The 27,671-nt window shown below is 41.3% G+C and overlaps 1 protein-coding gene across 1 annotated transcript in view; it reads right to left on the bottom strand.

Annotated features, from left to right (window-relative positions):
- MCF2L2 (MCF.2 cell line derived transforming sequence-like 2) overlaps positions 1 to 27,671 on the bottom strand; it is a 359,025-nt gene that overhangs the window by 259,801 nt on the left and 71,553 nt on the right. The window contains exon 2 of the mRNA XM_027875876.1: positions 17,511 to 17,594. Coding sequence (XP_027731677.1) covers positions 17,511 to 17,594 — 84 coding nt within the window. The remainder of the gene's footprint in view (positions 1 to 17,510; positions 17,595 to 27,671) is intronic.

The raw sequence follows: 27,671 nt of genomic DNA, 5'->3' as shown, positions 1-27,671 counted from the left end.
GGAGAAATGGTTATTAAAAAAAGTAAATTACAGCAGTTCTTTTTAAAAGATAATTGGTAACTTTGGAGAGAGCAGTTTCAATTGAATGATGAGGGCAGAAGCTAGGCTGCAGAGGGCTTAGAAGCCAATGAGAGGAATGGACGTGGAAGTACCATGTGTAGACAGCATTCTCAGGTTTAGCCATGAAAGGGAGGAGAGTTATAGGACAATAGCTAGTGATGATGATAGAATCAGGGAGGGTTTTTTAAGGTTGGGAAGATATGGGCATGTTTGTAGATAGCAAAGAATAGATGGAGAGAGATTGAAGATGAGTGAGAGAGTGGAGATGATAATGGGAGCAATCTGCTGGAGAAGATAGGATGGGATTGGCAAGTAGAAAGGCCAACTCATCATGGGAGAGGGAGGAAGGAGATGGTGAGGGAAAAGGGGTGAGGAAAAGGAGGTGAGAAGAGGAGAGTTTCAGTGAAATGGACTTGGTTTTTTAAGAATGAATAAAGTGATTGAGCCAGCACTTAAGTTGGAGCTGGGAGTAACCTGAGCTCAAATTCAGATCCTGACATTCGGCTGTTGCGATATGAGGAAATAATTTTGCCTCTCTGATCCTCAGTTTCCTTCACCTATAAAACAGGTAAGATAATACCTATTAGACTATGAGCTCCTTGAGATCAGGGACTGTCTTTTGCCTTTATTTGTAAGCACAGTGCCTGGCATGTAAGAGGCACTTAATAAATGTTTAATGATTGAATGAATAATATTTGTAATACTTAACCTAATAAGGTTGGTGTGAAGATTAGATGAGATAATGTAGATGTAAAGGGGGGGGTGCCCTAGTGAGACTTCAGAAAAAAACTGAAGGTCTACAGAGGCTAAATGATGGAGATATTGAAGGTAAATGAGAAAACCTTTAGATGCAAAATAAACATTGTCCACCCTAAGAAGGGTGGGAGGCTTGAATGTCTTAATTGCTTATGAAGAAGTTAGCAAGACAAGGAACATACCTAAAAAGTATAGACTGCATTCACAGCTTGTACTAGCCATTCATCTCTATAAGGCAGCCTACCCACAGAGTGGTCCAACTCATAATTGGATTGGCCCACCAACCAAGACCTCACTCTCCTCCCATGATGAATGGCAGAATGACTCGCAGACCCTTCTACAGGGGAAGAAAGACATGAAGAACCTGAAATTCAGGAAATGGAATTGTGGTCCTCGCACATGTACCTCACTACCATTGTACAATAAGTAAGTGCTCCCCATTGGGACTCTGGGTATATTTCTGGTTGAGTGTAACCTAGATATTTTGGTGAAATGTTTTATAACACCATTTGAATAAAATGCCTTTGCTAAAGAACTGAGTCTATTGAATGATTAAGGGGAAGCACACCTGTGGGGGCTCGTGAGCTAGTTTTTAAGAAGATAACTATAGGGTTACCCCCAGAACCCTGAAGCCACCCCTCTGGGAACCCAACTGGCCAGTGGTGGTGGTGAAGATTGGGTGAGTAAGCTCTTAGGAGGTGTTAAATATCTTTTTTAAATGCTTCACAAACTTTAAAGCTCTATATAAATGTTATTTATTATTATTATTATCATTGCTGTTAATATTATTGTTGCTATTACTTTTGTTATTATTCTCATTACTGTAGTGGTGGTTGTATTGGTTGAGAAGTAGTAACATATAGTAGATAGAGAATTCCTCTTAGAGTAAGGAAGACCTGAGTTCAGGTCCCACTTCTGACACTGCCTGGGTGACCCTACATAAGTCACTTAACCTCTTCAGTGACCCAAGCAACTGTCAACTATAGTTTTCAGACCAGGTATAATATTCAGTCACAGAAGGAGTTCTCTCAGTGGGAGGCCCACACACCAAAGAAATCATAGGCCAATCAATTAATAAACATTTCTTAAGCTCCTACTGTGAGCCAGACACTGTGTTAGGCACTGGGGATATGAAAAAAGGCAAAAGATGGTTCCTGACCCCAAGGAGCTTACAATCTAATGATAAAAAATATAAATATTATTATTATTACAGAAGAGTTATTCATCCTCATGCAGGCTAGATGGCTGCAATTCTGTCCTCTCTCTCTCTTCACTCTAGACAACAATCCAGTCTAATATTTGGGAATTCACAATACCTATAGTACCCACCTTCCAGGGTTGTTGAGAAACTCAAGTGAGATACATTTTGTGAAACAATTTAGAAACTATTTTTGAACACTGGCAAAATATTTAGGGTTGCCTTTAAGATGTAACATCATTAGTCACAGAAAAAGAAACTATCTTCTTGCCCAGGCTTGTGTAACTGTTTCTCTTGTGTCTTCAAAGGAGACTAGAAGAGGTTATTCGTTAGTTTCTATCTCTGATTCTTCTTCTGTAGATTTTTCACAGCTGGAATGAGGTCTACCATCTCCTTTAAGAAGGATGAATTTAGACATGTTACAGCAGGGTTCTAATCAGTTAGAGTCCATGGGAGGCACTGTAGTACAAACAGATCACGGGGAAGCTGAATTTTAGACTCCCAGCTCCTGCCATTGATTTACTGGACCTTGGGCAAAAATCATTTTGATTCTCTGGGCCTGGCTCGTCACCTGTGAAATGACAGGATGGGACAAGATACAACATGGCACCCAAGAAAGTTCAGTCAGTTTTAGGTTTCCACAAGAGAAAAACAGCATCCAGGAGGAAGGAGGTAATGCTCTCTGCCCTACTCAGACCTCATCTGGAATTGCCAGATTCTAGGTTCTAGTTGCCAATTCTATGTTGCCACAATTTGGAAAGTACATTGATAAACTGGAGAATATCTCAACAAGGGCAACCAGGATGGTAAAGGGTTTTGAATGACATATGAGGTTTGGTTGAAGGAATCAGGCATATTTAGCCTGGAGAAGACAAGACTAGGAATGGAGAGGAGGGTGGGGAGACGCATTAGCTGGGTTTCAGTATTTGAAGGGCTGTCTTTGAGAAGAAGGATTTGATGTGCTCCTCTTGACCTCAGAGAGCAGGACTGGAAGTTGAAAAGATGCCAATTTAGGTTTGATGTTAATCAGTCAATCAACAAGTATGTATTAAATATCCACAATGTGCCCATGTTCTAGCTGTGATCAGAAGAAATTTCCTGACAATGAGAGTGGTTCCAGCATGCCACAAAATGCTTGGGAAAGTGAATGGAAGCATCTCATTAACACCTTTAAACAGAGAGTAGATGAGCTCTTTCAGGCATATCGTAGGTAGGGATTCTCATTGAAGTATGGGATAGAGAAGATGAACTCAGATTCTTTTTAACACTAAAAGTTTGAGATTTGGGGATCCATGCTTTCAAAGGTCCCTTCCTCCTCTGCTCCCCCTTATCAAAAGAGATATTTATAAAGTGCTTAGAACAGTGCTTGGTACATAGTAGGTGCTTAATAAATACATGTTCCTTTCTCCCCTCTCTCCCATCATGCGGGACTGTTAGCAATCTTCCAATGCTAGAAATCACCAAGGAATGTTCAAGTGGATACTCTCTGAGGCCACTTAATCCAACTTAATCCCTGACCAACAATGCCCTCATGGATACCTCCAACCAACAGTCATCCAGCCTCCATTTGAAGACCTTCAGTGAGGGAAAGCCCATGTGATTCTCTGCCTTTATCATTAAACTGCAGGACTGGTTAATGTTTAGTGTAACTAAAACCCCAGAAAGCACACAGTTGGGACATAATTAGACTTTTAGCTTCACAAGTGATTTTGCAAATTCAACTTCACATCTGATGAGGAGAAGTTGGGATGTTTGTATTTACACAAAATACTTAATTTTTACTCGGCTGTCCCTCTGGTTAAAAGTGGATATTAGCCTAAGGTTGAACATTTATTCCAAAGGTGGAACTACCATCAAGATCTTGGACTGCCATTGGAAACAATAAAGTATTCAACGCCATCTTGTGAGGAAAAATGGTAATGCATGAGAAATTGAAAAGGATTCTCAACCAATATGGTTACAGCCAGATCACAGGAACTCAGAGCACAGATGCAGGGCTAAAAGGAATCTCAAAAATCATCAGGTCCAATGTTCTCATCTTACAGCGGAAGAAAGTGAGGGCCATGAAGGTTAAGGGATTTGCAAAAAGTCAGAAGATCATAGATCTCAGACCCAGAGCGGACATCAGAGGTCAACTAGTACATTCCTCTGATTTTACAGATAAGGAACCCGAGATGCTTCACAAATCTTACAGCACTCCATGAATACTAACTATTTTGATTATGATTATTACTGAAGAAACATTGGATATGAAAGATGGTATAGACAAAAGAAGCATGACAGCAACCCCAGAAGTTGAGCCACCTACATCTGATTCTCATACAATAAGTAACATTTTCAACAAAGGAGACACTTATCACCCTCAGCTTCTTTTAATAATGAAGAGCAAGGAATGATCAAAGTCCACAAACTCATCTAATAATCATTTAAGTTAAGAGTTTTCAATTTCCTCTCCAGTAAAATCTTTTTTTCCTTAGGGCTTCTAACAATGGATAAAAAATGAGCTGTTATCTATTTTAATTTCTCTTATTTCCTCTGTTTGCTCTTTGGTTGAACTCCTAAAAGTAGTAAATCATCAAAAGTCAGGAGTAAGAGGGAGAAGAGATAAGAGGTGCCTGGATGATTAGCTCCTCTACAATCACGACTTGACACCAATGTACACAAGACCAAATGGGGATAGAGGTAACCAAAAGGAAGAACAATTAACAAATTCCTTAATACAAGTTCCATTTACTGTTCTTTGAGGAAGAATGATCGGCTTAAGTGAGACCTGATGCCTTTCTTAGCCTTAACTATTAGCATTTGAAAATGCTACTTGAGCCTAGGTCTCCAAACATCCATGGGGACATTAAAACACATACCATTGTTTGACTGTCACTTATGATTCCAAAGGCAGGAAAGCTTCATTCTAGCAAACACATGATTCAAGTTGTCAGTAGAAGTGTGATCAAAATCTGAACTGATAGATGTGTTAATGAATCTTCCTCGTTTACAGATCTGCAGAGACTGGCACCATGTTCAGATATCATGTTCCTGCCTCACCTCATCATGGAGAGCAATGAAGCCCAGCTAACGTCATCAGAAATATAAAACCCTACAGCTAGAACAGGGATCATGTTACAGAGTTCAGAGGAAATTTTCCTTTAGAATTGACACTGCCTCCTTGGGATGCTGGTGTTTCCCCTACCACGATCAACTCAGATGTCAAACAGGTCTCCTATAATCAGACATAACCCGGGCTTTGTTTCCAGGGTAGGATGAAGCAGCACCATGTACCTGAATAGCTATGTGGTTCCCCATCCAAAGTAGGCATTTTAACCCAAATCATAAATATTCTCATATGCAGAGTGATGGCTCACACTTTGAAGCTGGCAGAAATAAAAAGTATTTTAATGAACTATCATTTGTGAGGCAGTATGGTATAATACAGCACTGGACTTGCAGTCAGAAAGAGCTAGGTACAGATTTACTTTTACGAGCTGTGTGATCATAGGCAGATCAGGTGATTTCTTTGAACTTCAGTTTCCTCATATATAATAATACCAATAGTCCCTCCCTCATAAGATTGGGTTTTTTTTAATGGAGTTCAGAGTAATTGGCTATATAAATTCCAATTAGTATTATTGAGAATGTTCAAAAATTATGTTAAAACACAGGCATGCCCATTGGCAAGTCACTTAACTTTTCTGGGCCTCAGTTTCCTCATCTGTAAAATAAGGGGGTTGATCTGGATGATCCCCAAGGTTCCTTCTGGCTCTAAATCTATAACTTGATCTCTATGGCCCCTTCCAGATCTTGATCCTATGACCTCATACTGGATTACTTCAATAACCTCCTAATTGGTTTCTCAGTTGCCAGTCTTCTTTCCCACTCTGCCTTCTACAAGCCTTCTACAGCCTGGTCCTGTCATCCATTCTGACCTTATCTTTCACCGTTCACCTTTCCTCACCTTCACTCTAGCCAAAATGGTCTGTCTGCCCTTCTCTGAACAAACCTGCTACATACCCATCTCCTCACTTTTCTAGCACAAGTCACTCCAAATACCTAAAAGGTTCTATTTTGGGAGGGGGAAGGGGATGGACCTTCCATTTCATTGATGCTGGGAACTCCCAGTGAGGAAATTCCCTCTCTCAGTGCAGATTGGCACCTGTTCTGTAACTTGGAGTTTTCGGGAGTTGCTGGGGGGTGGAGATGGGGGAGAGGGGATACTGCCCTGAGTCACATAGCCAGCAGGTGTCATATACCAGACCTGAACCCAGATCTTCCTAACTCCAAGGTCAGCTTTTCTCATTTTCAGTTCAACAATCCAATAAGCATTTATTAAGCACTTTCTACATGCCACACATTGTTCGAGGGGCTATAAAAATGCTTGTTGATTCATTGGGGAAAAGGCCCACTGGCAAACAACATGGATGCTATCATAAGAAGAGAGAGCCTCACCCCCCCACTTTGTTTGTGTCCTGGGACAATGTTCTGTTTGTCTACTGCTAGTTATGCCTCTGAGTCTCCCTCAATAGAATGTAAGCCCCTTGGGGGCAGGGACTATTTCATTTTCATCTTTGCTTCCCCAGGGCCCAAAGTCACTGAAATCAGTCAATAGCAATGGGTTTGAATGTTTATTCAGTTTCAATGGAGGCCCAGATTCAGGCTGCAACCTCAAACATGAATGTTGAAATGTAAGGAAGGTATGTGGTCTCACTTAAGCTGACTAGTCTTCCCATAAATGGAACTTTATTAATGTTATAGAGGATATTTCTGGGGGTTGGGTGGGGGACAGGGTATTGCTTGAACCAAAAGACTATTGAGACACCTTCTATTTCTGAGTCTCTGTTCTCCATTTGCAAAACTTAATAATGTGGCATTTGGAGCATGGGAGAGTTTCTGTAACTCACATTACAGAACTGCTGATCATTCAGCAACACAGAAAGGGAAAAGTGATGTTTGAGAAACCTCTAGAAGCTGGCACTGTCCAAGCCACCCAATTCTAGATGCTGATCACACTACACTATCTCTTATTGAAGACAGACCAAATTGAGGGATGGAGGGACCTCAGAAGTCAGTGAATGTAATCCCTTCTTGAAGCACAATTCTCTTCTTATCACATCTCCGAAGAGGAGTTATCCAGTCCCTGTTTGAACACCTCCAGTGATGGACGAGTCACTACTCTAACTCACAGGCTCACAGGTCATAGATTGAGAGCTGGAAAAGACCCCCAAGGCCATTGAGTTCAACCCATTCATTTTCTAGATGACAAAACCGAGGCCCAAAGAAGTAAAATAATTTGCTCAGGGTCACACAGCTAGTAAGGATCTGAGACAGGATTTGTACCGAGATCTTCCCGACTCCAAATTCAGTGCCCTAGCCAATAAGTCATGCTGGTGAACCAACATTTGATGACAAGAAGCTAAATAAGCAAATTCATGAATCAGGTTTTGGGTTCATTTCCCTTTCCAGAGTTAATAGATAAAGTGAGAACCTGCTTTGGCCAGAAGCTTTGTAAATGCAAGCTGTTTGCATGCCACAGCTGGGCAGAGATCACCGAAAGGCAGAGCTAGACTAACTAAATGTAGGGAGAGACTTCCCAATAATTAGAATCATGCCATGGCGCAGAGGACTGCCTGGGAGGAGAGAGTTGGCATCTTCAAGCAGATGTTAGATGTTGGTAGGAATGCTGCAGAGGATTATTAGCCAGAAAAAAACTGGACGAGGTCATTTAGGAGTTCCCTTGTGATTCTGAGATTCTATGCTTCCCTAAAATCCCAGGAACACTCAGGACCCCAAATCTGGACCTAGAAGTAATCTCAGGGGCCATCTAGAGAAATTCCCTTATTTTTCAGATGAGGAAACTGAGGCCCATGGAGGTTAAATGGTTTGCCCAGGGTCATGCAGAGCTAGATTCTGAGGGGAAGTGCTCTTTCCAGAAGGGATATTGAGTCCAACTTCCTTTATAGATCAGGATTTACATAGATCTTACAGATGAGGAAACTGAGGCAATCAGAAGTTAAGTGACTTTTGCCAGGGTAGAAGAGCACCTGCTAAAGGTGCTTGTGGGTTGAATTGACCTGTTAAGCCAAGAAATACCTTTTACTCACAGCCATGACCACAGGGTCACTTGAGCTCTACAAGACTGTAAGCTTTGGGAGGGCAGGGGTCATGCATGTCTTATTTATAACTGTTTCCCTTAGAACCTGTATCAGTTAGTTGGTCTTATATACAATGGATCCTTAGGATCCTTGTTGAACTAGATAGAACATCATGGAAGTAAGCCCAGCTTCTATGAGACTGTACAGTCTTGGCCAAACAGCAGGTGGCACTCTTCTCTCTGAGTCGGCCACCCAGACAAGTCCTTTTCACTGGCATAAGCAGGGTGCACTGGGCAGAATGCCAAGGACTCCATCATTTATTAGCTCTGTGACCCTAGGCCAGTCACTTAACTCTCCTGCTCTCAGTTTCCTCATCTATAAAATGGGGTTGTTTTGAAGAGCAAATCATATGTAAAGCACTTGGCAAACTGTGGGGAAAATCCACTGTCTCTGGAGTGAAGGAACCTGAGTTCAAATTACGTCTCTGAGGCTTATTACCTGTGTGATCTTGGGCACCTCTCTGGACCTTAGTTTCCTCACCTATAAAATGATGTTGTTGGACTAGATGACCATCTAGCTCTAAATCCACAGTCCTATGAAAAGTCACATCAGTGACTTTTTCCTACCAATACTCTTGTTCCTGTGAGTAGTTGGTCAATAACTTAAAACTATAAAAACTCACTGAAAACCACAAGATATCACAGGAATAACTATCTGTAGGGATAAGATAGAGTCCCAGCCTGGCTCCAATGGGGCCACTTAGAATCTGCCTCCCCCAAGGGCCTTCAATCTCAAAAAAGATTTAATTCCACCATCCACGAAATATTTATCAAGTACCTCCTATTTGCAGGGCACTATAATAGGAACGGGGGTGTGTGTCAGAGGGGGAGGGTAGGATACATACAAAAAGAAAAAGAAAAAGCAGTACCTGCCCTCAAGAGGCTTACATTCTGCCAATGCAACCATTTGCTTTCCCATGTTCTTAAGAAGTAGTTACATGTCAGAGGAAGTTGGGTGTGGGGTGAGTCATGAAGTGAGAAAAAAAATCTCAACATAGCTTCTTGTTTGCTAAACCCTGGAGAGGGGTGGGGGTGGGGGGTAAATTCAGCTGTCCATGAGTGAACATCATCCTAGTTATTCTCTGGCTTCTGGGAGGGAAGCTTCTTTCAAGAAAAGTTCTTATTTAAAATAGTAGTAGTAGTAGTAAGTAGTAGTAGTAGTAGTACTAGTACTAGTAATAGTAGTAGTAGTAGTAGTAGTAGTAGTAGTAGTGTAGTAGTAGTAGTGGTGGTGGTAGCAGTAGTAGTAGTAGTAGTGATGGTGGTGGTAGTAGTAATAATAATGATGATAATAATAATAATAATAATAACTGACTTATTTATGGTACCTTAAGGCTTACAAAGTATTTCCATAAATGATTATTCTTTGATCTGCACAACAAATCTGTGGAGAGGTAATTTGAGTATTATTATGCCCATACCACAGAAAAGGAAAATGAGGCTGAAAGAGATTTAGGGTCTTGTGGATGGTCATATAGCAAGTAACCACAGGAGCCGGGTTTCATACACAGCTCCTTCCTAACTCCAAGTTCAACATGCTTTCTAATACACAATGTACCTTCAAGCCTGAAATGATACTCTGATTAAAAAGCATCCATAATTATATTCATTTTTATTTGAAGTCCAGGCTTCTGCTTTTATTGTTCTAGAGAACTCCCGATGAGGAAACTCCCTCCACCGAGGCTGATCTAGCTTGTTCTATAACTTTCAGTCTTAGAAAATCACCTGAGAGATTAAATATCTTTCCCAGGGCCATACAGTCAGTTTATATAAGAGGCAAGACTTAAACCAAGTTCTTCCTAACTAAAAGGCTCTCTCTCCATTAGCCATGACTTGCCCAAGGTTACAGAAGTAGTATCAGAAGTGGGATCTGAACCCAGTGCTTCCTGACTCCAAGTAAAGAATGCTATATACCCTATCTAATCAATCCTATGCTTTATTTTATTTCTTTCGGTCCCATTACAAGAATCTGGGCTCATCCCAGTTATCAGGTTCCCAAAAGACCCAAATGACCCACCAACTTGAATTTTCAGATAAAATTCTTGTCATGACCATAGAGAAACTGACCATAGATCTCAATATTCTTTCATACATTGAACCAATAGAGCCCTAGCAAATGAGATGGGTATCCTGGGTTGAATATTATCAGTCCCTCCACTTACTTACCAAGAACTGCAAGTGAGTCATTTTGTTACCACGTTTTAATTTCTCTTCATATAAAAGTGGGAAGATAATATGGAACAGTTCATAGAGCTATTGGGACGTTGGAATTAATGCCCTCAAGATATTCTGAATTCCTGCTTGAGAAATAGATATGGCATACGGCTAGCCCGCTACAAGGCAGTAGTATGACTATGAATGACCTCAAACCAAGGTTTTTATTTCAGAGACATTGAATAAACTCATTAAAAAATTGACAAATGTTTGTCTAATTAACTAATTTAATAGGGATAAATGTCAAGTCTTACACTTGGGTCCAAAAAAAGTCAACTTCACAAGTAAGAGATGGGGGGAGTATGGCTAGATAACAATTCCTTCGAGAAAAAGACAAAGTGTTTTAGTAGACTGCAAGGCACCATTTACAACAAACATTCGAGTGCCTACTATGTACCTGGTGCTATGTTAAACATATAGAGATACGAATACAAAAAACAAGACAGGTGTCCCCGCCCTTGTTATCACTGATAAGGTGGCCAAAAGAATGAATGCATTTAGAGAATACTCTGCCCTGGTCAGACCACATCTAGGGTCCTGGTGCCACATTTTAAGGACAGTGAAAAACTAGAGTCACCAGAGAAATGCAACCATTATGGTAGAGGACCTTAAAACTATCCTATATGAGGACTGGGTGAAGAAACCGGAAATATTTAACCTGGAGAAGAGAAAGTCTTGGGGGGATCCCAATAGCTGTCTTCAAATATTTAAAGGGTTAACATGGGGAAGGTGGAGTAGCAGGGTTGTTCTGCCCGATCCCAGAAAACAGAACTGGAAGCAATGGAGATGAGGGTGGGGACAGAGGAAAGTTCCAGAGAGGCACATTTCAGCTCGACATTGGGAAAAACTTCTTAACAACCAGAGTTGTCCCAGAAGTAGACTGTGCTTCCTTAGGATGAAGATTCCCCTCCCTGGAGGGCTTCAGGCAGAGGCAGAATGACCACTAGCTGGGGATACAGAGAGGATTCTTATTCAGATACAGGTTGGACTGGAATCCTTCCAAACTTGAGATTCTATGTGAAACTTTTAGAAGGTGCTAAAATCATTTGAACCCAGTTTCTTGGTAATTACCATCCAATTCCATGATTTAAAAAGTTCCTATGACTTAAGCCAAGTACTTGAGTGTAAGCTCTTCAGTGAGGGCACTGCCCTGCCGGTCCAGATGGAATCCCATGCCTGCTTTCTTGTCTTGTATGATTCGTACCCAATACTCCTCCACAAATCCTCCACAGAGAATCTACCCATTATACCAGAGACCTGCCTCTACATTTCTAGTGATTTATGGATACCAGTGCAGCCCTCAGAAAGTCCAGTAGATAAAGACAGTGATGGGCTTGGAGTCAGAAATACTTCAGTTCCACCCTTACCAGCTGTGTGACCCTAGGCAAGTCACTTAATCTGCCTGGGTCTCAGTTTCCTCATCTATAAAATGAGGGGGTTGGATCAGAATACCTCTAATATCCTCTCTAGTTCTAAATCTATGATCCTGGCAATCAACTCATGATTGATATTTAACTATCTACCTCCTTTTCCAGTGATATATATATATCATAAGACCATAGATCACCTCCATAGGGAGGTAGGCAGTGAACACAGACATAATTTGGGTCAAGTCATGGAGGTGAAAGTCAAGGGCAACCCATGCCCCAATCTCATGAGAGTCCTCCTTGCCTCCCTAGTAACTTGGGCTCCTATCAAGAGCCACCGCCTCCTGCCATTCCTAGCCAGGTGGCTTTGTCTGACTTAGAAATCCTGAAAAGATCCTAGGCATCTTAATTTAGAGCCAGAAGGGACCCCAGAGGCCATTGAAACCATAATAATAAGCATTAATAGGCATCAGAAGTAAAATTTAAACCCACATCTTCTGACTCCAAACCTGAGCTCCATCCAGATTCCTTGTTCTCTGCTGGCAGATGCCAAAACCACACATGGCAGAGAAGGGATCCATGACCTCATTGTCTAGCTTTGCCTGGTTTAAAAAAAAAAAAGAAAGAAAAAACACAAAAAACCTCCACCTTCTGCCGCACAGCTTGCTGATTTGTCCACTCTCTGGCTCTCCCCAGGCTCACGGAGGTCTCTCTTGGGGAGCTGCAAGGCCATCTTCTGCTAAGAGATTCTTAGCTTTCTTGTCTGAATCAGGCTCCCTAGATACACCAAAGAAAAGGCCACCCCTACTCCCCAGCCTGTTATTCCCCTGATTATAAAATGAGACCACCCTGAGCTCTGCAAACTCTGCAGAGAGAATGGGAAGGGACTGGAATTGTTAAGGAACCAGTCTTGGAGTCAAGAAGGCTATATAAAACTTCTCTGTGCCTCAGTTTCCTCATCTGTAAAAAAGGGGGTGTTAGACTTGATGTCCTCTAAGGTCCTTCCCAGTCCTACGATCCATGATCCTATGACCAGGCTCAAGTCCTGCCCCTGACCTATACAAGTCACAGTGTCCCCTGCAACTCCCTTAAGTAAGACCCTAATCTGCAGAGGAGATGCCAATCTGTGTTGCTTAGGGTTGGTATATTCATAACAGCACCTTTGAGAGCAGCAAAATGCTTAAAACAAAATACATGCCATGGATTGGGGAATGGCTGAGCAACCTGTGGCGTTATGGAGGAAATGGAATCTTAGTAAGGAATGACAAATATGAGGAATTCAGAGAAACATGGGAAGATTTGCATGAACTGATGCAGAGTGAGAAGCAGAGCCAAGAGAACATTATAAACAATAATCATGATAGAGTGAATTAAAGGTACACTGAGGGGCAGCTAGGTGATACAGTGGATAGGGCACTGGCCCTGGAGTCAGGAGGACCTGAGTTCAAATTCTACCTCAAACACTAACTGTGTGACCCTGGGCAAGTCACTTAACCCTGACTGCCTCATCAAAAAAAAAAAGTACACTGAAATCTATCTGATTCATTGCCCTGACCAGTCTTGATCCTGGGATACCAGATGATGAAACACATTTCCTCTTCTTGGTAGGGAGGAAAGGGAACTAGGGATATGGAATACACTGCCAGATATGGAACTGGTGTCAGTTTTAATCAACTTTTTTTTTAAACAGCACAGGTTTCTGGGGCAGCTAGGTGGTGCAGTAGATAGAGCATGGGCCCTGGATTCAGGAGGACCTGAGTTCAAATCCGGCCTCAGACACTTACTAGCTGTGTGACCCTGGGCAAGTCACTTAACCCCATTGCCTAGCCAAAAAAAAAAAAAAAACCCACAAAAACAACACAGGTTTCTATCTAGGAAGAAGAATAGTACATATTGAAAAATATAAAATGGTGCAAAAAAACCCCACAAAAGACATTAATAACACTTTTTATTTAAAAGAAAGAAAATGAAAAAGCCACCTCTGATCCCATTTGGCCAAACCTCTTTGACTTACTGTGGGTTTTTTTGTTTGTTTAATTTTATTTTTATCAGAAAAATGTTTAGCTAGTTCCATTTTCTCTGATAAAACAAGACCTGTGCTTCTGCCTGGGCTGCAGTGTCAGAGGCTAATTAAGCACATGGTATTCTCCCAGCTGTTGGCTGACAGCCCCATCCTCTTCCTATTTCCTCCGTGCTCTACTGTGATGTGTGTGTGTATGTGAAACATGATGCCAACATTTAAATGGCATACTTCAATGGCTCTGTGAGACAGTGTACTAGAGTTGGAAAGAGCACAGGGCTTGGAGTCAAGAGCCCTCCCAGTTCAGATCCTGCCTCTGATACTTACTATGTGAGTCTTGGCTAGCTACTTTGGACCTCAGTTTCCTCAGTTATAAAATGGGGATAATAATACCTGGAGCATCTACCTCACAAGGTAGTTTTGAAATAATTCTCAAAACTAACCCTTATCAAATAAAATTAGATTTAAATAAATGGAGAAATATTAATCATTTATGGGTAGTCAGGGCCAATATAACAAAAATGACAATTTAACCAAAATTAATCTATATATTCAATGCCATCCCAAATAAACTAACGAAAAATTATTTTACAGAGTTACAAAAAATAATAACAGAAGTCATTTGGAAGAATAAAAGGTCAAGAGTATCATAGGAACTAACGGAAAAATGTAAAGGAAAGAAGTTTAGCAGTACCATATCTTAAACTATATAAGGTAGCAATTATCAAAACTATCTGATACTGGCTAAGAAATAGAAAGGTAGATCAGTAGAATAGAGTAGACACACAATCTACAGCAACACACAATTATAGTAACCTAATGTTTGACAAGTGTAAAGACTTAAAAATCTTTGGGATAAGAATTTGTTATTTGGTAAAAATTGTTAGGAAATCTGGAAAGCAGTCTGGCAGAAATTGGGCACAGACCAATATCTGATACCATTTACCAAGATAAGGTCAAAATGGATTCATGACCTAGATATAAAGGAAGATATTACAAGAAAATTTGAACCACGTGGAATTTATCACCTATCAGACTTATGAATAGGTTAATAATTTATGAAGAAACAAGAGAGAGCATCATGAGATGTAAAACGGAGAGTTTTGATTGCATTCAATTAAAAGAGAGTTGTACAAAGAAAACAAATGTAGGCAAGATCATAAGGAAAGCAGAAAACCAGGGGAAAAAATTTATGGACAGTTCCTCAGACGAAGGTCTCACATCTCAACTATATAAAGAATTTTGTCAAATCTATAAGAATGCGATTCATTTCCCAATTTATAAATGGTCAAAGGATGTGAATAGGCAGTTTTTTGATGAAGAAATCAAAACAATTTATAGTCATGTGAAAAATGTTCTAAACTATTATTGATTAGAGAAATGCAAATTAAAACAACCTTGAGATATCATTTTACACCTATAAGATTGCCTAAAATGATAAAAGGGAAAAGTGACAAATGTTGGAGGGGATGTGGAAAAATTGGGACTTTAATTCATTGTTGTGAATTAAAGTGAGCTGATCCAACCATTTTAGAGAGAGATTTAGCACTATGCCCAAAGAGTTACTAAACCGCCTACACCCTTTGATCCAGCAATACCACTATTAGGACTGTTTTCCAAGGTGATTACAGAAAAAGGAAAAGAACCTATATGTTCTAAAATATTATAGCAGCTCTCTTTGTGATGGCAAAGAACTGGAAATTGTGAGGATGTCTGTCAATTGGGGAATGGCTAAACAAATTGTGATATATGTTCGTAATGGAATATTACTCTGCTATAAGAAATGCTGAGTTCAATGATCTCAGAAAAGCATGGAGAGACCTTCATGAAACAACGAAGAGCAAAATGAGCAGAACTCAGAGAACATTGTATACAGTAACAGCAGAACTGTTTTAAGAACAACTTTGAGTGACCAAGTTATTCTGATTATTATAAATACCCAATAAACTGCAAAGATTCTATGAAGGAAGATGCTGTTTGAATTCATATATAGATATAGATATAGATATACACACACATATATACATATATATGTACATAGACATATATGTGTGTGTATATGTATACACATATATATACATGCACATACACACATACACACACGTACAGATTTATGTCTAATGTAGCCATCTTGAAGTTTGGGGGGGGAGTTATATGATAACTTTGGTGTATATTTGAAAGGAATAACAAGTTATATATAATGGACTTGCAATTTCAGGTGCAGTCTTCTGTTTTTCTATCCCACTGTGTTATGGAAATGCTTGTTTTATTTCTTAAGTTCAGAATAAAATAAAAATTTTTAAAAAACAACCCTTATAAGGTAGAGAGAGTTATGAGATGGAGAAATCTCATCTGGCCCACACCTCCTCCATCCGCTCAGAGCTCGCTATTTCCTGGAATCTGAGAAATGAAAGGGGTAGATTAGATAATAACCTCCCACATCTAACATTTTCTAATGAACTTTTATTACCAAGACTGGGATCTTGAAGAATTTATTAGGAACATAAGATCAAGGCTCTGGAGCTGGGAAGGTCCTCCGAGGGCACCTAGTCCAATCTCCTCATTTTACAGAGTAGAAACAGGCCTGGAGAAGTGACATAGGATCCTAGGTCTACAGCTGGGACCTCAAAAGCCACATCCCTTCATTTTACAGATGAAGAAACAGAGACAAAGAAAGGTTAATAGATTTGTCCAAGGCCATGAATGTAGTAGTTGTCTCAGGTAGAATTTGAACACAGGACTTTTGACTTTTGACTCCCCACCAGTATTCTTTCTACTCTGCCTACTCTATACAAGACACCGTAATGGACATTTAAGAATACAAAACCAAGGGGCAGCTAGGTGGTACAGTGGATAGTGCACCAGCCTTGGAGTCAGGAGGACCTGAAATCTGGCCTCAGACACTTGACACTAGCTGTGTGACCCTAGGCAAGTCACTTAACCCCAACTGCCTCACCAAAAACAAAACAAAAAACAAACAAAACAAAAAAACAAAAAACAAACAAAAAAGAATACAAAGCCAAGACAGAAAACCAATGGTAGATCAGAGGAGTGATTAGAGGAGTGATTATCTCCCCTTTACATTATATTTATCTGACATGTACTTAGTTGTTTGTATTCTACCTCCTCTACTAGAATATGAGCACCCTGAGAGCAGGAATTTTGATTTTGTCTTTGTATCACCAAGGCTTATTGTAGTGTCTGGTACATAGTAAGTGCATAATAAATGCTTGTTGATTGAGTGGTTGTTCATTTTCTTCTTTTGCACCCTTTTCTGCATCCCTCTCTAGGTGGTTATGAACCAAAGTGCTTGGATGAAACTAAACCATTCCCAGTACCAAAAAGTTGAGCCCAGGGGTAAGCTGAAGGCTCTCTCTAGAGCCTGATTGGTAAATTTCTAGCACAAGCATTTTTACCTCAGAGATTGGCAAATACAATAAATCAGGACTTGATTTATCATTCTGTTGATTGTCCAGACTTCAGAAAGTGTTAGTAATATAAATTAAACTAGAAGTGTGTCCTGTGTGCAATTTTTTCTGGGAGAAATGGTTGTTAAACATTTGCCAGCACACCACGGGTTAAAGTCATTCATTTGAACCTATCCTCCACTCCCCAGCTGGGGTGGACAATGGCACAGATCAGTCCTGGGCTTGGATTTAGGGTGTTTGGAACAGAAGGAAGGATGCTCATCAAGGTGTTCCCTAGGCTGGGACTTCCTAGCCTGTTTCCATGGTGACTGAGCCCCACTCTTACCTGATAGGATGGCAAATTGTCTGTGGAGTTGTTCTATGATATCCACCGCCGCCAGGGGCCGGATTTCCTGCTGCATGATTTCATCTGCAGAAGTGAAAGAGAGAGAGGACACCCCCGAGTGAGTGAAAGCTTCCATATTTACCCAGAAATGGCAGGAAATAAAGGATGAAAAGTCCTGCCCAGAAAAGTATTCAAGATTTGTCATAGACTCCACTGTTATCAGATGATTCTTCTGATAATATAGAGATTCAAAGAGGCAGGAAGAAAGGCCTGCCTTTAGTTTCTTATCTATTGCTTCCTTGTTGTTGAGTTACGTCCAACTCTCCATGACTCCATTTGGGATTTTCTTGGCCAAGATACTCACCATTTCCTTCTCCAGATTATTTTACAGATGAGGAAACTGAGGCAAACAGGTTGAAGTGACTTGCCCAGAGTCACATAGCTAGTAAATGTCTGAGGCCAGATTTGAACTCAGGTCTTCCTGACTCCAGGGCTGGCACTCTATCCACAGGTCACCTTAGCTGTCCTTATTTATTGCTAATGAGGAGCAAAGACCGTTTTGGGGAATGAGATCTGGGAAGAGGATATTGGTTGGCAATCCAGGTTAAGTGACTTGCCCAAGGTCACCTAGCTAGTAAGTGTCTGAGGCCAGATTTGAAATATTGTTCTTTTAAAAATTAAATTTTAATTTAAAATTTAACTTTTTATTGACATTTTTTGCATTTGTCACTTTCATTTCCCAATATATCCCTCTTTCTCTCAAAGAGCCATCCGTTAAATCATCCCTTACACACAAATTAAAAGAAAAAAAGTTTGACAAAACTAATTAACACATTAACCAAATATGACTATATGCAATGTTCCATATCCATTTCCCCCCACCTCTGCAAAAGAGAAAAAAGAAACCATATTCAAATCTCTTCTTCTGGGCCAGATTTGGTCATTATAATTTCATAGCATTTAATTTGGGGTGGAATTTTTTTTAAATCATTTCATTCTTTCCATTTACACTAGAAAAGTCTTTGTCTGGTAACATCTCTGGCTTTACTCCTCTGGGATCCAATTTCCTCATTTGTAAATTAAAGGTATTAGACTAGGTTACTTCCTAAGTCTCTTCTAGCTGTATGAAACTTATAATTCTTATGATCATTTATGGGAGGAGATGACAGGAGAAACGAAACATGCCTGGAATCTAGCATAATTTGTGTTGGGTGAACCACATGTAGGAGAAAGAAAAAATTCCCAAACACCACAGAAATGTCTCTTGTCAGTGGCCACAGCCTTCACAAAGAAGGAAATACAGCCTTCATTGCAATAACACTTTCTGCTCAGGCCCATGTTTCCCCATATTTCATCGTCTCTTCCCTGCCTCAGAGTAAAGGGTTGATGTATGATCAGTTTAGAGAATTAAAACAAGGTGATGCCATCTTACACTGCCATATCCTCCTCCAGAACCTCATCCTTGCTCAAGAAACTTTTGTCAACCCCTGTGGTCTCTAGAATAAAATACAAATCCTTCTGTTTGACATTTACACAAGAGGAAATGTGGAGTAGTGACCAGAGAGCTGGTTTCAGAGCCAGGATTAAAACCCTACTTCTAATATGGGGTGGCTCTAGTCCATCTTTCCAGACGGATTTCACGTGACTGCTCCTCACGCACTCTATAATCCAACCACGGCCCGTTTGCTTTTCCCTACTTGTGACATGTCATCGTCCACCTGTGAACTTTGACAGGGGCTATTGCCCCATGCCTGGAATGTTCTACTTTTTCAATCCTACCTCTTAGAATCCCGAGCTTTCTGTGAAGGACTGCCCAAGTCCACCTCCTATAGAAGAGCTGTCCTAAGAATCCCTGAGCCTACTTCATGGTGCAACCCAAATAGCACCTTAGGCGAGAAGCTCTTCCTGATTCCCCTCAGTTATTAGTGCCTCTCTAATTACTTTGTGTTTATTTTGTATGTTTTGTATTTCATTATGTAGCGTCCCTCCACGCTCTCCCAAGTCAGATTCTAAAGTTAGGTCCCTGAAATGATAAACGCCCCTATTCAAGGTACACAGCACATCAGAATTCCTAAAACTATAGCTCACGAGCCCCCATCAGAGTATTCACTGTAACTAATCAACCAAAGCACACAATTAGCTCAAAGCAAAGGTATTTACCAAAACTACATGGTAAGAACAGTGGCAACAAAATAACTCCTCCATAGAGTTAGAGGGGTGGGGCACTCTCTCTCTCTCTCTCTCTCTCTCTCTCTCACACACACACACACACACACACACACATCGTATCAATGGGAAGAGTAGACACAGAGTTCACAAGTAGAGAAGGGCACCCACATGGTTGAGGCATATAGCCAAGTTATGTCAGAGGAGGGATAACTCATGTTGCTGATTCTACTGATGACTTCTAATCACTCCCACTGTCCTTGGTCTCATAATCTCCACAGGATTTACCACTTCCAGCCTCAGAATCAGCTGACATTCCAGTCTAGGCTACTTTTCCTCACTTTAAGGACCAAAGTCCAGACCCTAAAGACAAGAAAGGGGCTTGCCATCTCCCTAATAGGATTCCAACCCTGGCAGTCAGTCAAATAGCATTTATTAAACACCTACTTTTGCCAGGGACCGTGCTAAGCATTGGGGACATGAAATCCCTGCTCTTGAGGTCACACAGCCTACTGGGACTCTCAGATCTTCTGGCTGGCTTGACTCCACAGCTGGACCCCACTCACCTGAATACTGCCATGTACAGTGCCCCCAGCTAGAAAGGCCACTGCCAATGAGGACTGGGAGGGGAACAAAATCCCAAATCCCCACCCCTTCTCCCTCTTGCTATACTCTCCAAAGTTAAGGTGAGGAGCTGGATTCTTCCTCCACCTCCTGTTTTTTTTTTTTCTCAACTGTTTCTGCAGCTTGTTTGCTCCTAGGACCAGTTCCTCCACTTTTAAACTCTCTTGTCCTCATCCTACGGTATCAGTGAGTAGGTGGAGAAAAGAGCAGTCTTGGTCATTCTTCAGCCCAGTTTCCCTGCCCTTTGGTAAGCAAAAGGGTCACTCAGCGCCTGAAGAGGGCTCATTATCTTACATCTCATTATCTCCCTTAACTACCCTTTATATCCTATGTTTTATAAAATCCATTGAGAAGACTCAGTGGATTAATACCACCCCCACTACCCTTGCCTCTATTTTGTTCTTCCCCAACATACCGTGCCTTGAAATCAGACACTGTTTTTGTTTTTGTCTTTCCCTTGCAGTGTTTAGTAAGGTACTTGGCACAAAGCAAGGGCATTTTAAATGTTAATTAATTGATTGAAGATGAAAGGCCCATTTAGCTTCTTGGCCCATTTTTCTCTAAACAATCTTTTCCTTGAGTTAGATCTTGAAGAAGATTGTCATAGAGAGTTGGATAATGTAGACATTTTTCTTCTTGGATTTAAGGAAGAGAGGCAAGATGACCTAGGGCCAACAGGCCATCAGCATCTCAGTAAGCTACATGCCCATGTTTTGCCCCTTCCATTGCCATGTGAACGATGGGTCACAGGAAGAATGAGGTCACCCCATATTCATTCAGGCTGGAAACAAAATGCAGAGCCAAATGAGGGCTGTATCTCCTAATGAGAAACAGCTGGGAGGTCTAGACAGCTTGATTCCCCCCACAGATCTCACTGACCAAGCCTGTTAGTTATTCATCTGAGAGGGAAGCCAGAAGGTTGCCCAAAAGTACACTGTCTCCCCCCACCCCTGTCTCTCTAGAAAGGGGGGATTTCTGAGAAAAGGCTGGAACACCTCAAAAACAAGGGGTCTTTCCCCATCATTTTAACAGGACCAGGAGAGAGGGACAGCAAGGATGGCATTAATTTCCTCCTTTTACCTCCAATTCATTTAGCAAATCAACATTAAGCACCTACCAACCAGAAGATAAGGAGGTGATGATGGATAGAGCGCTGGGCCTAGAGTCAGGAAGACCTGAGTTTAAATTCAGCCTCATAAGCTTACTAGCTGTGTGACCCTGGGCAAGACATTTAACCTCTGTTTGCCATAATCCACTGGTGAAGGAAATGGCAAAATACTCCAGCATCTTTGCCAAGAAAACCCCATGGATGGTGTAGTCTGGGGTCACAAAGAATCGGGCATGACTGAACTGCAGCATGCAGAAGATAGAGAAGCAGCATCTCAGAAAGATTCTGAGAGCCAGCCTGAGAATCAGAAAGATGTGAGTTCAAATCCCACCTCTGACCCCTTACAGCCGTGTGTCCCTGGACCAAGCATTACACTTCTAAGTGCCCCAAGGCAACTCTCTAAGACTACTAAGTTGCCAATGGATGCTGATATGCATTGGTGGATGGAGTTTCCTCACTAGGAAATCCCACTTCCCACCTCAAATGTACAAGACACTATGGATATAAATGCACTGTCACTGCCCTCAGGAAGCTTACATTCTACCGAAGGATGCAACATTTACAGGGGGGAGGGCAGTGTGGTACAGTGGGGGAAAAAAAGACTGGATTTGGCATTGGAGGACTTGGGTTTGAATCCTGTCTCTGCTGCCTACCTCTGTGACCTTGAACAAGTTAATTCACCTATCTAAGCCCCAGCTGACTCACCTTTGAAATGAGCACATTGGATTAAATGACTTCTCAGGTGCCTCACAGCTCCAATGTTATGATCCTGTAAGCCCAGGTATAATATCAGGTAAGGTGGAATGAAAACCGAAGTGAGGTCCAGACAAAATGCTCTAGGAAAATTGGGGGAGGGGTGGGGAGAAAAACACTTTCATCTGGTCCCTTTTCTATGTGCCTCTGTTAACTACTACTACCAGACCTGAAAGTAGAGCCCCCAGCAACCTTCTAGTCTTTGTCCTAGAAACCCTGGGGACAGCAGCTATTTACAGCTATTATTACCCGGGAAGCTGCTTATGTATGGTGCCCCTCCTGATGAGACAGCTAGGGTCATAATACCTTTATAAATGCCCCAAGCACCAGCCTAAGACAAAAAATATTCCCACTGAGTCCCAAAACCAAAGTTCTTATGCACTCATAAACATATGAAGCTCTGAAGCTTCCAGACACGTCCAGAATTCAGCTGAACCAAAGGGAGGGATCATGTGGGAGTCAGGGATCTCCAATAACGACCTAATTAACTCTTTTACAATCCAGCCTCTTAGCAGCCAGAGAGACCCAAGGCCTCAGGTGCATTTTTTCCTGGTAGGGTAAATAAGCTTTTGTCAGATTTGAGTTTATTGACTGCCAGATGGATTTTCTGGGTTTTTTGGTATCCCTTTAAGAAACTGATCCCCAGGGACTCCATCAATGGATACATTAGTGACATTGGAGTTGAGCAGTCCGGAATGCAAGGAGAGAGAAAGAAAAAGGAGCTACCAGCTGTCTTAACTCCTGCTCCTGCCTGGGAGGATGCAGCACCCAGCTCTGAGGTTCCTGCGGTCTCTATTACCTTTGGTGAGGCTTCTTTGGAAATTATTTTTATGATTTCAAAGCAACTCTACAAACATTAATTATGCACTTGTTACATTCAAGGAAAAGGCAGAGAGGTGTAACAACAAAAATGTTGTAGTGAACGCCTGAGAAACCTGGGTTCAAATCCTACCTTTGACACTTACTAGCTGTGTGGCCACGGGGGGAGGGGTGCCATTCATCTCCCCAAGCTCCCTAAATCTATACATTAGCAATAAGTTGTGATTTTCATTGATGGAGGGAGTTCTGAGAGGAAGTGTGGATGTTTAGTAGTGATTTTCCTTCAGAATCTAGTTTACTGAAATGAAAAATGGATAAAAGAAAGAATGCATGAATAAATGGGTGAAATGTACATATTAAATGCTTACTATATGTGCCAAGAACCGTGCTAATCACTGAGGATATAAATATAAAAGCAATAATAAAAAATAATATATTATAAATAATATATAAATTATAAATAATAAAATGTAATGCAAAATAAATAATAAAAAAATAATTAAAAAGTATAATCCCTGCCCTCTAGGAGCTTACATTCTAAAACGAGGGAAGAGGCAGCATACATAGGAGAGCGATGGCCAAGGAGAAGCACTTTGGTCCTTCAAGTTACAAAGATGGTAAATGGCAACACAGGGTAGTAAATTGGCATAGTTCTTCCAGGCACAATGACGAGTATTGATGTGATCATAGCTGTAGAACTGGAAAGGGTAGGGAAACACTGTGGAAGGGGCACCTGTGGTAAGGAGGAGGGGCAGATGGTGAGTCTTCTGGAGTATGGAATGAATAAATTAATGAAAAAGCACTTATTAAGCACTTACTATGTGCAAAGCACTTTGCTCAATGCTGGGGATAGAAACAGGAAAAAAAAAAAAACCACCCCGAGATAATCTCTCTATGAGCTCACAGCTCTAACTGGGGAGAGAGAGGAGTATAAAGTGTAAAGAAGACTTGAAAGATGGGTCAGGGAGCTGATTATAAAAAGTTTTGAACACCGGATCCTAGATCCTAGAAATGATAGGGAGCAGCTGAAGTTTATCGAGCAGCCAGGGTGCCATGGGGCAACTTTGGAGAGACTAGTTTGGGACAGCTAGGTGGTGCCATAGTGCATAGAGCACTGGGTCTGGAGTCAGGAAGACTCATCATCCTTAGTTCGAATCCTGCCTCAGACACTCAATAGCTGTGTGACCCTGGCCAAGTCACTTAACCCTGTTTGCCTCAGTTTCTCATTTACAAAATGAGCTAGAGAAGGAAATGGCAAACCACTTCAATATCTTTGCCAAGAAAACCCCAAATGGAGTCACAAAGAGTGGGACACTGCTGAACAAAAGTTTTGGCTGAATGATGAGATTGAAAACCAGATTATGGAGAGAGGAAAGGAAGGGGCCACACCTATTGTACAAGGCCTTCACCAGAAGGAGGAGAGATATAGAATGATAATGAGTAGTAATAGACTCAGTAACTGCCTTTATTATAAACTTATTATAAAACATCGATAGGAACAATTTAACTTGCTTTAGAACTACATCTAAGTAAGAGGCAGCTAGGTGGCACAGTGGATAGAGCACCGGCCCTGAAGTCAGGAGGACCTGAGTTCACATCTGGCCTCAGACCAAACACTTGACACTTACTAGCTGTGTGACCCTGGGCAAGTCACTTAACCCCAACTGCCTAAAAATTAAAAAAATAAATTAAAAAATGAACTACATCTAAGTAAACAAACATCCTGGAATGATAGCTTTAGAGTCAGAGAAATCTCATGGGTCATCTAGTCCAATGCCCTTCAGTTTACAGAAGAAGACACGAAGGCCTGGAGAAATCAAATGCCTTGGGGAAGGTCACACAGGTTAGTCAACGATAGAGTCAGGACTTGTGCTCAGGTTGTCCAACTCCATGGCTCTTCCCATTATGCCGCATTGCTTCCCACAAAGTGTTAAAACTTTTCCATCACCTTCTCTATACCTCTATTAGATTTCTTTGTCTCCCCATCTCACTCTACGTTTCCTCTTAAATAGCTGTGCTCAGTCCTGTTTCAGTCATGTCGGACTCCCCACAGCCCCATATGTGATTTTCTTGGCAAGGATACTGGAGTGGTTGTCATTCCTTCTCCATCTCATTTTCCAGATGAGGAAACTGAGGCAAACAAGGGTAAGTGACTTGCCCAGGGTCACACAACTAGTATGTGTTCCAGGCCACATTTGACCCCAGGTCTTCCTGACTCCAGGCCCAGCTCTATTCACTATGGCACCATCGAGCTGTCCACTGTCAGCGTTACTCTCTTCTGTTTTTGCAGTTTTTTCCTTCACATTATTTCATAAAGATCTTTCCAGATTTCTCTGTATTCCTTATCCTGGGCCATCTTGACTATCCAGCAAATCACATTAAGTCAATGTCCCACGGCTCATTTAACCATCTCCCTATCGCTAGATGTTTATGCTATTCCCAGTTTTTGTTTTGCTTTGTCTGGAACCACAAACATTGCTGTTGTCAAAAACAAAAACAAAAAACTTTGAATGGATGACTGTTTTGGGTTTGTTTTTGCTAACACTTTCAAGCGTCATTCCCAACAAGAGAATTCTGGGTCAAGGGGCACGATTATCTTTGGAACTTAACACCAGAAAGCTCCTACTAGTTTGCATTCTACCAGTAGCAACTCATGCAATCTTAGGAGTGGAAAGACCTTAGAAATCATCTAGTCAAACCATGTCATTTTGCTGAGAAGGAAACTGAGGCCAGAAAGAAAAAAGGGTGCTCAAGGTCAAGCAGCCAGTGGGAGGCAGAGCTGGGTCTAGAGAGCAGGTCTCCTGTCTTCTATTCAATTAACAAGCATTTACGAAATGATTACTTGGTTTGCCTTCCTCTGGACAAAATGTCACTTCTAAAATGTGGCATCAAGTGACCAGAGCAGGACACAGTGAGTCTATCACCTCCACATTTCTGGGCCCTCTGACTCTTACCCCATGCTCTGGACGACTTGGTCCTTTCAGCTCAAGAACCGCCACCAGAGACCCGGGTCCCAACCTACAGTAGCTCAGAACTGTAACACCTTGGGATGAGCCTCCTGTGTGACTTGCCATGTCAAGCCATTTTCTCTAGCCATGCTCTATTTGAACACTTTCCACCCCCATTTTCATACACACACCCTCTGCCTCTTTTTCTCTTCTTGCCAATTCTGGAACCATGACCAAATCAACACTGCCATTGTTACTAGAAAGGATGAATCTCTTACAGTTCCATTCACCATCTCTGGAACTTTCCAAACCAAAGCATTCCCTTCTGGGTTCCCACTCTCTCACATATATTGTCTCCCTCTTTAGAATATAAACTCCTTGCGGTCAGGACCATCTTCACTTTTGTTTCTATACCTCCAATTAAGCACAGTGCTCAGCATATAGTAAGCATTTAATAAATGCTTTTTCATTCATTCATTCATTCACTCACTTATTAATGCAGCCTAGGATTGAATTAGTTTCTCTGGCTGCTAAGTCATATTACAGACAGATATTGAGCTTGTGGTTCACTAAAAACTCCAGATTATCTTCACTGGAATCCATCTCTATGATGTCAGGTGCCCTTACATAGCAAGCACTTTAAAATTTTAACCGAATTACATAATATGGAAATTCACTTTGCAAACACAATGTCATTAAAAAATTAGCCAGCTCAGGTGTTGTCTGTTGGAGGAGGTCCGATGACATCATGGGGTGCTAATCATTAGATTAGCCAGCTATTTAAAACATGCTGAATAAAAGAAATCTTCTTTAGAGGAAGAAGAAAGAAGATAAATAAATAACCAAACCCAAGTGCAGCCGAATCCAAATTACATCAGATTGCCTGTTTCTGTATTACAGAGTTATGGAGAGAGTCATGTTTTCTAGGTGACCGAGAAAATATTGGCATGAATGAGACTAATCGATGGCTTGTACTCACTGGGGACCAAACACAGAAACTTGGGTAGCCGAGGCCGAAACAGCATCTACCTTCTGGAGCTCCAGTGAAGGGATTAAATGTTACTAATGAATTTTCCTGGCTGTTGGAGAATTATTATAGATCTGTTATTTTAAATACTCTTGTCAAATGACTAGTGGGGGGTTTTCGGGCTAAGTGCTTCATTTTTCTATTCTGAGTGAAAGGAATGTTGACGGCAGGGGAACAAAAAGAAATATGGAACTGAGACAGAGATGTTAACAGGGCAGACCATTTCTCCATCCTCCTCCAAAGGAATTCTTCCCCAACTTTTCTTCTCTATGTCACCGAGCTTTCCCCATAACCACTTCACAGATTCCCTGGACTACAGAATGGACCCAGTATCCTGTACACACACTAACTGGAGAGTCTGGTGGTGGCTACCTGTGTATCCTTCCCTTTTCCCTACCTAAGTCCCTAAGTAAACATAGATGCACCCTCTCTAATAATTAAGCCAGTGGCCAAAAGCTATGTTATGTTATGTACCATCCCCCCCCAAAATTATTGGTACACAGAAAGGCTATTAGTTGATGTTTAGATTCAGGAGGGAACCTCATTTCATGGCGTAGTGGAGTGAAGGACTTGGGAGTTAAAAGAGAGAGGCTTGGATTCAAATCCTGAATCTGAAAATGACTAGTCGTGTCAGCCTGGACAGGTCAATCAATCAACCAGCAAGCATTTATTAAGCACCTCGTGTGTACCAGGCACTCTGCTAAGAGCTGGGAATA

Source organism: Vombatus ursinus, unplaced genomic scaffold (genome assembly GCF_900497805.2).
Source record: "Vombatus ursinus unplaced genomic scaffold, bare-nosed wombat genome assembly UNPS02014810.1, whole genome shotgun sequence".
NCBI classification, from domain to species: domain Eukaryota; kingdom Metazoa; phylum Chordata; class Mammalia; order Diprotodontia; family Vombatidae; genus Vombatus; species Vombatus ursinus.
Note: the sequence above shows the minus strand (reverse complement) of the source record. Positions and strands in the feature narration are given on the sequence as shown.